At 47.0% G+C, this 12,777-nt stretch overlaps 1 protein-coding gene across 3 annotated transcripts in view; it reads left to right on the forward strand.

The window, feature by feature from the left end:
* FBXW4 (F-box and WD repeat domain containing 4) overlaps window positions 1-12,396 on the forward strand; it is a 56,997-nt gene extending 44,601 nt beyond the window's left edge. For 2 of the 3 annotated variants that reach the window (XM_015867028.1, XM_015867029.1), the window contains 3 exons: window positions 10,912-11,052; window positions 11,231-11,372; window positions 11,618-12,396. In XM_015867028.1, the coding sequence (XP_015722514.1) occupies window positions 10,912-11,052; window positions 11,231-11,372; window positions 11,618-11,734 (400 nt within the window). In that variant the 3' untranslated portion in view covers window positions 11,735-12,396. The remainder of the gene's footprint in view (window positions 1-10,911; window positions 11,053-11,230; window positions 11,373-11,617) is intronic. The other variant, XR_001556146.1, reaches the window with a different exon arrangement.
* Window positions 12,397-12,777: the final 381 nt, after the last annotated feature.

Here is a 12,777-nt window from a genome sequence, read left to right on the forward strand (position 1 = left end):
GCACAGCACAGATTATCAAGGCAATGCTGTCAGGATTGAGGAGAGCTGGTGAGGTCTGGGAGGGGAGCAATGACAGAAGGGGCCCAAGGGGTGTCACCAGGGCTGTACTTGGGAAAAGGAGGGTAGAAGGAGATATGTGTGGATTCAGAGCTGGTCTGAGGACAATTGTCTGCTAACCTATAGCTTAGGTAATTTAGTCTGTCTGAGTCAACTACGTTGAATATAAATTTAAGACAGTTTGTTTCCTTTTCTCTGAAGTAATTAAAGTAAAGAGTTGGCAGAAGATGCATCCTGCAAACGTTGGACCAGAGTGGGAAAGACAACCCTAGTGTTTTAGCTGTGGCAAATGTTTCTTGGTTAGCTAATCCAGTGGTGCCCTCGGTGTCCTCCAGAAGGATACAGGCTGTGCTGTGATACCCCTGCCCATCAAATCTGCTGATGATTCTTCAATAAAGGCATCTGACAGGAGTGAGGAGGTTGGCAACCCTTTCCCCCTACCCCAGCCTCTTTGACAGGCTTTCCCAAGGAAGCCTGAAGAGATAATAAAGCTGTGTAGAAAATAGGATTAAGGTAATGAACAGGCACAACGGAGTTTGATCTTTCAATAATGTCAAAGCCTGAGTGACAGGCAAATAAAAAAGCCAAGGCAATCTAGGCCACTGGGCCTCTGTTGCAATGGCTGCAGTGTCAAACTTATTCTTCCCTCTTCGCCTGTCACAGCTGGAATGCACCATGCCACTGGGGCTATTCCTCCCTGGGGATCTGTGCATGAGCTGGAAGTCCCATCAGCACGTGCAGGGAGGAGGCTGGGTGAGGAGTACTGCCAGGAAACTGAGGAATATGGAGTTGTCCTTGAAGATCTTGACTTCTCCATCAGCTGTTCTTCCCAGCAAAGCTTTAGACTGTTTCTCAAAGCTTCCAGTGGTAACTAGCAACAGCATTGGAGAAATGTGCTGATTTCTTCCCTTGGGTCTTCTGCATGTGTTCTTCTTGCTCAACACTCCTGAACTAGGAGTAAGGTCTGGAAACTCAAAATCTTTGAGCTACCCAGGTCTGAAAAACTCCTGTGTCCAGTGTGTCCAGTTAATGTCATGCAGATGAAGCCAGACTCTGCCTCCTAGTTTGGTGTTTATCCTTTCTTTATGGTCATGAAAGGACAAGGTCTGACCTGCAGAGTCTGATCTGAGACTGAACATGGCAAGGACATAATGCTAAGAGCAGAATTCAGGCAACTTCTCTATCAAAAAATGGTGCAGTGATGCAGGGGAAGGTGATGCTTAAGGAACATTCTTTAAAACTACAGAATCCTTATCACTGTGTTGGTATTTGGTGCTGTTCAAGGCCTCACTCAGTTTATTTAGCTGGTGTATGGCAGTGTGTGCGATGTCTGTGGTATTCTCTTCCCTTGGGTAGGTGGTCTTTTTCTCCAACAGCTGAGAGATGGAACATGCTACAAAAGGATTTAAAGCTTAAATTACCTTTTTGTGTACTGATCTTCTTAGTTCCAGGCCAGATAAGTCCTTGGCTGGTACTTGTAGCTGTTGGTCATGGTGTATTTTTGTATTTATGACCTTCGCTATTCCCTGACCCTGGGGCCCCTCTGAGAGAGAAGGGTTAATGTCTTCACCTGGAAACACGTTCTGGGCATTGAGAAAGGTTGGTTGGGTTTAGAGGCAAAGAAATTTTTCGTGGGGAAAGGAAATGCCTCTTGCTGCATCCCACCCCCACAACTGTCTTTCATTTTAACTCTTCTTATGATGGCGTTGGATCAAAGCCAGAACAGGCAGCAACAAGCAATTGTCAAAGGGAGTCTAAAGCAGGGGAATGACCGCGTAATGCCAAGACACTGTCTCTGATGGCTGAAATTCCAGCTGCTGCTACACCTGGCCCTTTCTCCTGTAATGAAGGAGGATTTTTTTGTTGTTGTTGTTCTTTTTTTCTTTTGCTTTTGAAGCTGACTAGCTACACCTCTGGAGGACATATCCCACAGATGCTACATTGTGCCACCTGATCACTTTTAGATGAGGGGAAACTGCTGTACACTTATTGCTACTCAGGATCAAGGTGTGTTTGTTGAGAGGGCTGTGAATAACTTAGATGATTAGAGGTCTGTACAGGAAAGGAGAACTATTAGCAGTTTAGGCTACTGGATACCAGCCTGTGTCCTTGCAAGTATCAGGTCTTGTTGATTTCTGGGCCTCTTGCAAGTTCCCTTGCCTTTCTGCACCAGAAACAGATACAGGTGCAGCTGCCTCTCTTTCTGATCATGCACCTTTGCTCCTCTGGAAGTGCACCTGCCTTTCTCTTCTCAGACCTTTCTGTCTCCTCTTTCTCTTCCCACATCTAATCTCCTTTGGGAGTCTAACCTGGCTCCCTGGGAGATAAGGGTGACACTGCTGGAAACAGCCCAAAGTCAGCATTTGTCCTTTGCCCACAGTGTGCTGTTGCTCCCCAGTTTGTTATGGTTGTCTGCATGTCTTTACGTGCAGAGAGACAAATGCCCCTTCCTCAGAGATGCTCCTTCTCAAGGCAGGGTACTCGAGATGTCACTTTGCAGCAGCTCTTGGAGCTGTTACGCTAATGATGTTTGAAATGGGCCAGTGTTGTACTATGGCAGCGCTCATGCCCTAAACACTTGGAATGCACAAATCCTACCTCTTCCTTTGCTGTGACACAGTGTGACAGGCACAGGGCAGGAGAGCCTTTGTGTAAACTCAGACGATGTTAACTGTGCCCTGCAAACCACCCCAGATCCCCTACCTTTTAAATACCCACTCTTTGTCCATCTCCTCCCCTCTTTTGAAAGCATTTTTGCTAGAGTGGTTTCTTGTTTTTTTGGGTGTGTTTTTTCTTTTTCTTTTTTAAAGAGCCCTCTAATTTCTCGTTCAGTTTTTCTCCCTCTCCTGAGCCCTTTGAAAGTGGCTTTACGCCGTCACTGACACCAAACTGACACTTTGCGTTTCCCCACTTCTTGTCCCTTTATGGCAACAGATGTTGAAATTTTGTATCCCTTTTATCTGTCCCTCTTTGCCCTCTTCCTGTAATTAGGTTTCCCTTGTTAGCAGTACAAAGTGGCCCGGTTTGCTGCCTGGCCTTTTGAGCCATTGTGTCTGAGCACATTTTTTTCCTCCTCTTTCGGAAGAGTTCCTTCCCCCTTAAGTAATAGGCAGGGTGTGGGCCAGAGCTGTGGCTTTTTCTTGTTTCTTTGTTCTCCATTTATCTCTGCCACCTTTTTCAAAGGGATGGGGGGAAAAAGACAGAGTGCGTGGAAAGGGAAGATACAGAGTTTCATTTCTTGACCGTCGGGCTCCCCTGATCTTCAGGTGTTCAAGGCAGGTGCCTTTGATGTCTGCATGTTTTGGGGTGGTGGGAGGTAGAGGATTCCTGGAAGTGGCTTGGGAGTGGAGAAGGGAGATTCAGGCGTGTGGCTGGTGCCCTCAGCAGAGGGGTGGGCTGCTGAGCAGGTTGGTAATCCGTATTTGCCTCTCATGCTATTGCATTGTGGTCTTTCCCTGTAAGAGGCAGCATTACCAGCATAAGCAGCTGGCTGAAGTTTGTGTGAGCTTGCTGCTGCTTGATCTCTGGTATGTGTGTTTCCATGGGACCCTTGCTAGGTTGCATCTGTCTGTGAAGTAGGGTGGGCAAGAATTAGTTGCTGTCTCTCAAATCTCAGTGTATGTTGATCTGCACCCACTTTGGTGGCTCTTAAACCAATTGAGTGAAGGAACCTGAGCACAGTTGTCAACAAGGAGGGAGAGCCTTAAAGCTTTTGCTCCCTGTGCTGTTCTTAAGCAGCAAGTGTTATATGACAGCTGCCTGCTATGTAGTGCTGGTTGTGCACTGTGCACCAGAAGTGCTAGGCCCTGCAAGCATGGACCCAAAGCAGACTTTGGTCTTGGCTCCATTGTGTACTTGGTGGGTTTAAGGGCTGAATTCTTTTCCTGACTGCTATATGAGGTTTGTAAACTGTCTGGAGGCCAATGGTAGAATCTGATTACTGCTGGTGCTTTCCCGTTTAAATCCAGTCCTTCTTGTCTGTCTCTTATCATACTCAGATTTTCTACTCACAGAAATAGAAGATTGCAGGAGTAGCTCTTGGTAATAAAATGTGCTAAATATTTTATCAGAAGCTTTTTGATAGAAGCTCAGTCTAAAATGTGTGTCGTGTTCTAAAGCGAGTTCTGTAGAAGAGTGCTCTCTTCAGAACTTTTAACTTCAAGGTTTAAACACGTTTGAGACCCTCAACAGCTCTTCACAGGGTAGCAGAGGGGCAGCACTGATCTCTGCTCTCTAGTGACACCCACTCTCTGGAAATGGCATGGAGCTGCGTCAGGGGAGGGTCAGGTTGAGAATTAGGATGAGGTTCTGCACCAGAGGGTAGTGGGCATGGAAGAGACTCCCCAGGACAGTGGTCACAGCACTGGTATTCAAGAAGTGCTTGGACAGTGTTCTCAGTCATAAGACTTGGATTTTAGGAGGTCCTGTGTGGCCAGGAATTGGACTCAGTGATCTTTGTGGGTCACTTCCACCTTGGGATGTTGTTATGATTCCAATTTAATGACAGAGGTTTGGGTGAAGGGGAGCGAACAGACTCAGAACTGATGTTCCTAAATCAAAAGGAAAAGTAACTTCTCCAAAAAGGGTGAGGAGTCTGCTTCATCCAGGCATTAAATCTGGATTTATTTAGTCACAGTAGTGGATGGATATCTCAGTGAGACCAGGAAAGATGAGTGGTAGGAAATATTTCAGCACTTATAATAGATTCACAGTATTTGGGGGACAGAAGAATGACAATACCACACTTTAGATGAAGAATCCCTTCTCCTGCCCTGCTTTTCTATGGATTTATCACATTAATAATCTTTCTTGATGAAAACATTTTTCCTAGGCTTTGTGAGAAAAAGGCACCACACTTTTTAGGCTTGAATTTCTTTCTCAGCATCTCTGTCTTGGCTGAACAAAGCCTTTAAATCACAATAAGTGATTCAAAACTTGTCCAGCAGTGAGCTAAACTGCTTTCTGAGCTGTGCTTGCCTCAGATAAGTGAAAGCAAATGTGAACCTTTGACTGCCTCCTCTCAGCTGTGGGATGATCCACAGGTAACTGCCCTTCTTCAGATGGCTGCTTATTCTCTTTTCCTGGAGCAATCCTGCTTATCTATTGCTGTGCTGCTTTATCTTCCCCTCCACACATGGCTTTGTTTACTCTTTTTGAAGCATCAGTTTTGAGTATTCCCATTAATATGTACTTTGGTTAAGTGGGAACAGAAGCGTTGTCCCTTCCTGAAATTCAAGGGAAAAGGGTTTGTGAGGTGACAGTCTGAGGTCTATCACAGGGACATTCTAGTCTTCAGGCACACCTATTCTTGATCTGTTCATATTAAATTAGTTTGGCAAATTAACTATTGTTGTGTTGCTAATTTGGTTCTCAGAACCATTCCCTCTGCAGTAAGCTCAGCAGAATGGGGAGCTCAGTTGTAGGTCTAAGCAAAGCAAGAGCAGGTCTCTCTTCTTGGGAACTGCTCCCACTTGTGACTTGAAAAGCAAGACCAGAGGCAAACTGTTCCCTTGCCTTCGGGCATGAATTAATCCTTTGACAAGGCTGCAGTTCTGCAGCTCTGAACTGGGATTAGTTTCCCCTGCTCTGAGATCTCAGACCTTGTTGCAGGCAGGACGCCTCCAACAGCCAGCTACTTGAGCCAGTGCTGGAAGAGGCTCACTGCTATAAGGTGCCTCTTAAGTAGCTCTCTTGGATGAGTGCTCCTCTTAGCAGTTTTGCTGTGGTCAGAGCACTGTCTCTTGCTTTATAATGAATAGCTTCTGTCTGATCTGCTTGTGCAATGTATTTTCTGGAGTATGTGTGCATTCTCAAATCAGTTTTGGGCCTTGTGGTTCTTCACTGATTTTCTTTTTTCTTTTTAACATCATTTTTCTCAACCTTTTGTTGCATAAGCTGGACATTCTCCGCCTTCCTTTTGTTAAGAGGACTCTGGTGCTTCTTAACCTAAAACACTTGTAAGAGGAAGAACATACAGGTGTTTATCCAAGATCCTTTTCCCCCCACTGCAGTTGTGATTCTCTCACACTGCGGTTGAGCTTGAGGCCAGCTCTTGCCCTTTGGATGTTGCATGTCCAGGGCATGCTGTGGCCTTTGCACTCCTGTTCAGGCGTATTTATGACAACTTTACAAGGCTCTGAACAATTGGAGAGCGCGGGTGGGGGCTGGACACTCCAAACGCATCAATCAGTTTCATCCCTCTGAGCCAAAGCAAAAGCAATCTTTATTTTTCCCTGGGTTGAGAGAGAATCAACAGAGGCAAGAGAGAAGAATGGGAAGGAGTGAATGAGGAACCCCCTCTGCCACTGGCTAGTGGTAGCTCATTTAAACAGATGGCTTTGTTTTGATTTGGACTCTCCATTTTTTTTGTCTCCCCACTAAAGGAGACCTGCAGAGTTGAGTCCAGAAAGGGAGCAATACAGCCGCCTGTTCCCACACAAGTGGGGCGAAAGGCGAGAGGCTTTGAGAATTCCCTGCTTCTTTTCCTTGCCTTCCTCTTTTTCTCTTCCCTCAAGAAATCACAGTTTGAGAGAATTCCCCCCTGCTCCTCCCGTTGGAAAGAAAGACAGAGAAGACATTCTTGACATTCTTTGCAGAGAAAAGGGGTTAAATGTCTGAATTTGGGGGTCACCATGTTATACAAATTGCAATCTAATCGTTTTTACAAGAACACACGTGTGCTGAGAAAAGGAGCCATGGACAAGAAAGAAAAGGGGACAGACAACCTTTTTTTGTCCTATCTTTTTTTTTTTTCCTCCCCCCAAGGTTTTGGACTATTGTCATGTCCTGTCTCTCTACCCTCCTCACCCCCGAGAGGGAGAACATTGGTTTTATAGTTAAATTGGTCCGTAAAGCAGAAGGGCTTGGTGCCATTTCTGTTTGTTTTCCCAAATAAAAGCCCCAGCAGGGTCTCTTTTGCACCGTTGTGGCTTTATTTGAAGAAACTGGCTTTTTCCCATAGCCCAGCGTGTCAGTTTATCCTCTGAACTTAACCTTACGGGAACCCGAACAACAAAAACTCACAGGGTCCCCGAGCTGGAAAGGTAAAGAAATTGTATCTTTTTATTGGACCATTTAAAGCGTGTGTGGGCCAATTCAGAGAAAGCAGAAGAAAAGAAGGCAAAACTCCCTCTTCTGTCTCTTTTCCCCCGACACAATCTCAAACCATCGTTGGTGTCATTCCCCCCTACTGCCTCAAGGCCCTTCAGCTGTGCTCGGGAAGCTGAGAGAGGCATTTCTCCTGAAAATCACTTAAAGTCACTTATAATGGCATCTCAGAGCCATTTCACATGGAGGTCACCCCCAGAATTCCCCAGTCCTATCCAAACCTCCCTGCAGGAATTAGTAACCTTGGCCTAATGCCGAAGTAATCTTGGGTAGGATAACTCTGTGAAAAGCAGCTTTGCCAAATAGCTGTGTTTCTCCCTGTGTACATTTATAGATGTTGCTTAACCAAACCTTTCTGTTCTTAGCATAACCTGCCGCATCCCTTGAGTGTCTTAGCCCCAGTTACGAAGCACCTGGAAAAGATGACAGGTCAGCCCTTCCCTTTGGTGTTGGTGTTCTCTCCAAATTGGATGACAAGTGTTGTACAAACGCTGCTCTCCAGATAATTGTCTTTAAATGGGTTTTGTTTCCTTTCTCTGTTTGATACCCTATTCAAATATATCTCACTGTTTTGAATAGAACAGTGCACTTTTCAGTATTTATTTATTTATTTAAGTAAATGCTTCCTGACTGGCTTGCTGGGAGTGGATTTTGATGCTAAAATATGCGTATGGATCAGTGCTTGGTTTTGGCCTACTTATGTGCAATGGCTTCTCCTCTCTGATGGATAGTCGCAGCTCACAGATGAGGTTTCCAGAGTGAATGAGTTATGTCCTCAAATTCAGGCATATCAGTTTTCAACAGATGTTCTGAATTCAGCAGTTTCCTAGAATGCATTTAATACTAACCTTGTTTGCTGTGTATTTGTGTAATATCCATGCTAGTGAATCAAGTTTGACAGAAACTTAGGGTAGGGAGAAAACTGTATTGTTTCAACCCAGCTTTTGGCTTGTAGTTCATGTACATCAGAGATAGCTGGCCAAGACCTGAAGCAATTGGACAGAGTGCAGGTAGGGAGCTGCAGACTTCTTCAGAGCTCCAGCTATCAGCAAGGTCTCAGGGAAATCCAGTCATGCAAGCGATCATTTTTGCTTGGGAGGCTGTAGATCACTGCAACTTTGTGGTCTTTTTTGTGCCTCTTTGAGTTAGGTGTCTGCTGCCCAAGAAGTTGTTAAAAAACTATTGGCAATATACTGATATATCTACTGCTTTTTTTATTGCACCTTGATAGGACATCCTGATCATTTGTGGGTTTTCAGGGAACAGCTGTGGGTTTTGCCCCTTAGGAAGTGGAAGCTGATGGGTTTTGGAGGCAGGGAGTAGTTGGGATAATGAAGACTGAAGAATCTGTGGGCACTAACTTGTGATTTTGAGCCTGGTGTACCTGTGGCTGCAGAACATTTCCTTCCCAGCGAAGGCTCAGCATGGTTGCACATGCTTGGAAGATATGGGGCTAGCTCAGCATGGCGGGCTGGTTCCTGGAACTGCTGGCCCAGGAACCACATAATTTGCTGAAAAACGGGAGAAATATTAATCACATTCAGCGTCTTTATTGATTTTAGTGCACCCATGCCAAAACTTAGCTCTTTCTGATTTACGTGTCCAGCGTGCAAGACGGTATGATTTTCCCCTGGTGTCACGTTATAAGTTTTTCACTGTAGCAACTAATGTGTTGCTTCTGTAAACTGCTAAAGGGCTGCTGCTGTAAGTAGGGGCTGGACCTCCCAGCTGAAGGCTGTCTTGGCTGACCTGTTCTTGGGGCAGGAGGATTGAACTGATTAACAAACAAGCAAAATAAGGTTTCCTTTCTGCAAAGTGACTTGTATGCATCTCTGCTGCTTTTCTGTCCACTATGGAAAACTAATCCTGATGGGGATTTTGTTTGTTTCTTTTCTGAAACAGCTCGTTTCCTATGAGCTGCTCCCTGCTTTTCCTCTGGTAGCAGAGGACTCAGGCTGGGCAATCTGTCTTCTGCTTCTTGCAGGTAGACCAAGGACTCATGATTGAGAGAGCAGCTGCTTCCTCTTATGCGTGTCTTCTGACACATGTCCACACATACACTTCATAGGATCGAGCAGGTTGTGTGGAGGCCTTGAGAACAGCATTGTGCCTGTGTCTGTCCTGCTGACTGTGCAGAATGGCAGATGCAGTGGATCGGTGCACTTGGAGGGGCAGGGCAGTGCCGGAGCTCAGATGTCCAAACCTGACACACTTTGTGGTGAAGCAGGAGCACACATCTACCTCAGCTCAGACTGTGGATGTTTGACCACCAGATCTACAGGTGCAGGTGCAGAGTTGCAGCTAGGTTGGTCTGCAAGTAACCCTCCAAGGGTTAACGTATTGTGAGAAGGTTGCAAAGGCCTGATGCCTGGAATCCCCTCGATCCCTTGCCTAGAGAAATACAAAGTCCAATAAGCCAGCACCCCTGGATTCGTGTTGGGGGGGATTAATTCATGCACTTGATGTTAAAGCTTGTCCGAGAGGTTTGCATGGGGGGGCCATTGCTAGGGCTGGTTGGCCTCTCTAAATGGTTGCTAGGGCCCTGGCATCAAGGGCCAATGTAGCTGCCCACAGCCACGGTCACGGAGGGAATTACACAGCCACAAAGAAATTGTTATTCTACATAATCTGCTCTTTGGAGAGTGACTGTGGGGAAACAGGCTGGCCCCAGCATGCCGCCAGCTCTGTGATCATAGAAGCGTGCTGGCTGCAAAGATCGGCCAGGGCTCGCCTTCTGATCTGGGGACACCAGGGCTCGAGGCGCTAATCTGCTTTATCAGCGATTTCTGTCTCCTGACACAAAGGTGTTTACTTGTTTTAACATCTCCTGGGACTCTATTTCTCCTTTTGTGTGGTCTTTATCCCCCGACGAGGGCTTTAGCCCAGATTACAGGCAGAATTAAGGCATTTGGCGATGTGCCTCAGAACTGTGTGATGCTGGATCAAGGAGCAGAAAGTAACAAAATAATGGTGGGAAATGCTGGGAGTGACCCCACAGTGGGGTTCGTGCCGTCGGCTTTCAGGACTGCTTCATTGTCCTGAGAACCAAGGGCCTGTTGGAGAGGGCGGCCGTGTGGCAGGGTTGGAAAAGCAGGTGCTTCGAGGTTTATTGTGTCCAGCATGTTTGATGTGAAGGGTGTGAGGGGGAGGCGGAGGAAGAAAAGGAGGGTTTGCAATAGGTGGCCATCTCCAGCAGCTGGGCAGATTGTCCCCTCCGTTCCTGAGAGTCTACTATGGACAGGTGTTGCTGGGATGGATGGAGAGTTAGTTACTGGCAGCGTGTAGTTTCATGGGACTGAGGGAAGGACCTCAAACTTCTCCCAGCCTTGCTGGGAATTTTGGGAATACCTTAGCAGGCAGTATACTGAGGGACAGAGTCTGGGATGGAGTCAACCAGGGCAGTGGCTGCTGCAGATTATCTGGAGTTGAGTATCATTTCCCATGGAAATGGAGCCTCATCATTCAGTGTATTGGTCGCTTTTCCCAAGGAAGATGATCTCCTGCTGCTAGGGGTCAGCTCTACCTTGGCTCATGTCTTATCATGACCAGCTGTGACTCCTGCTGGTCTCTATCCTTGGCAATTTGTAGCCCAAACAGTAGCAGAAGCTGGAGGAGGAAGGGCAAAGCTGAGCAGGCTGTTGCATTCTGTTAAATCACAGAAATGAGATCTAGGAGACTTCTGTGACATCTCTGCTCTGGCCTGCTGGACTCTGCTCTGAATGACTCTTCAATTATGTTTCATTGCAGTGGTCAGCTGTTAACCTGCTTAGGGACTGACTTTCACCACGGAGCTGGAGTGCTTGATGTCTTGTATGAAACTCCCTCCCTTCTCCTCTCATGTGGGTATGACACTTACATCCGCTACTGGGACATACGGACCAGCACCAGGTGAGCCTACCCTGCTGGAGTCTGGGGCTGTGCAGGGATCCTCTGGGCTCTCCTTGTGCAGTGCCTGGGGACTTGCCTGCAGCTTGGTTAGCTCCTTCAGGCAAAAAGGACCTTGGTTCCAGTCCAGGTGCTGGGTGGTGGAGCCTCAGCTGCTCTCTGTTTTGTGTTGTCATTGCAGAAAATGTGTCCGGGAGTGGGAAGAGCCCCATGACAGCGCCTTGTACTGCATAAGGACCGATGGGAACCATATGATTGCAAGCGGCTCTTCCCACTACGGAGTGGTGCGCCTCTGGGATAAGCGGCAGACTCAGTGCCTGCAGGTGAGGGCTGGTTGGAGGCCAGGCAGCAGCGGGGCTTCTGGCTCGTTCTCTGGCAGCCAGCTTCCCGTGTCTCTTTGAAGGAAGAGACAGAGGCTGTTGAGCTGTCTTCAGAGAGAGTCCACCATGGGGAGCCTAACCTTTACTCCTGCTTTTCTGGGGCGTCTGACTGTTCGGGCCTGAAAAACCTGTTGGGGTCTGTGGGCTGACCTCTTCTTTGAAACACTGACTCTCCTGTTTTCTTGCAGAGCTTTCACCTGTCTTCACCCACCAGCAGCCCAGTGTACTGCCTCCGTTTCAGTACCACCCATCTGTACGCTGCCCTGGCATCAGCCTTGCACGTCCTTGACTTCACGGCCTCGTGAAGGGCACCGTAACTGCTTCTGGTCGCCCCAGCTCAGCAAAGTTGACACTTGGATCAGGGAAAAGCAGGGCAGGAGAGGTGAGAGTGGCCCAAAGGCTTCTATAGAGATTCTTTACCTGCCAGAAAGCTATGTTAAAGAGTCCGGAAGGGGCAAGGTTTTCTCAACTTCATCTGCCCCTTAGTGGAAATAAAGGCCAATTGACCTTTACATTTTTTATTTTGTACAAGTCAGGGTTTGTAATATTATCTGTTCTTGTTTTGTTTTGTTTTGTTCCTTTTTTTCTTTTTTTTTTTTTTTTTTTTTCAAACTCTCCTGTGGATACATTTGAGGGGCAGGTTGAGCCAGAACGCCCTATCAGCTTGTATGCTGGTCAGGTTGAGATCAGCCAAACTGAGCCACGTGAAGCAAGTCTGTGTGTGTGGGGTACACTGATTTGGCAGAAGGGAAAGTGCCTGGAACAGGGACTCCTTTTCACCTGTGCTTGCTCTCTTGACAGCTGCTTGTGCTGTCCTTTTCAGCCAAGAGAAAGAATTGAGCTAAAAGGCAGAGCCAGCCCTGCTTTCAGTGTATGCCTCCCCTAACTGGCCATCAGGTCAGACAGTGCACTTGGCAGGGCTGAAACAGTTGTATTTTGCTAAATAAAACTCTGAAGGGAAACAGAAGAGAGTGTTTGTTTTGTTTCAAGTCCCAGAGGAGCTGTGATATTATCTGCTGGTTGTAGAGGAAACTGGCCCTGTTTTCAGACAGCCTGTATGACTGGAGGGTCTCTCTCTGGGTAGATGCTGTGACACTTCTGCATTGAAGGCAGTTGCTGGGATCTTGGCTCTCAGACCACTTATTCAAACAAGGAACAAAAGCACAAACTCACTTGCTGCCTGCACACAAGCAGCAAACCAGGCTAGTGCAAACACCAAGGCCTTGCTGTGACTCACTGGGATTATGTGGGAACACCTAAGAGGGCTCAACTTTTTTGCAACGGCCTTCTGAACCTGACCAGAACTGAATCTCCCAGCTGTAGCTTTCATGTATTCTATGCTGTTTGA

The sequence above is a fragment of the Coturnix japonica genome, chromosome 6, assembly GCF_001577835.2.
Source record: "Coturnix japonica isolate 7356 chromosome 6, Coturnix japonica 2.1, whole genome shotgun sequence".
In the NCBI taxonomy this organism is placed as follows: Eukaryota; Metazoa; Chordata; class Aves; order Galliformes; family Phasianidae; genus Coturnix; species Coturnix japonica.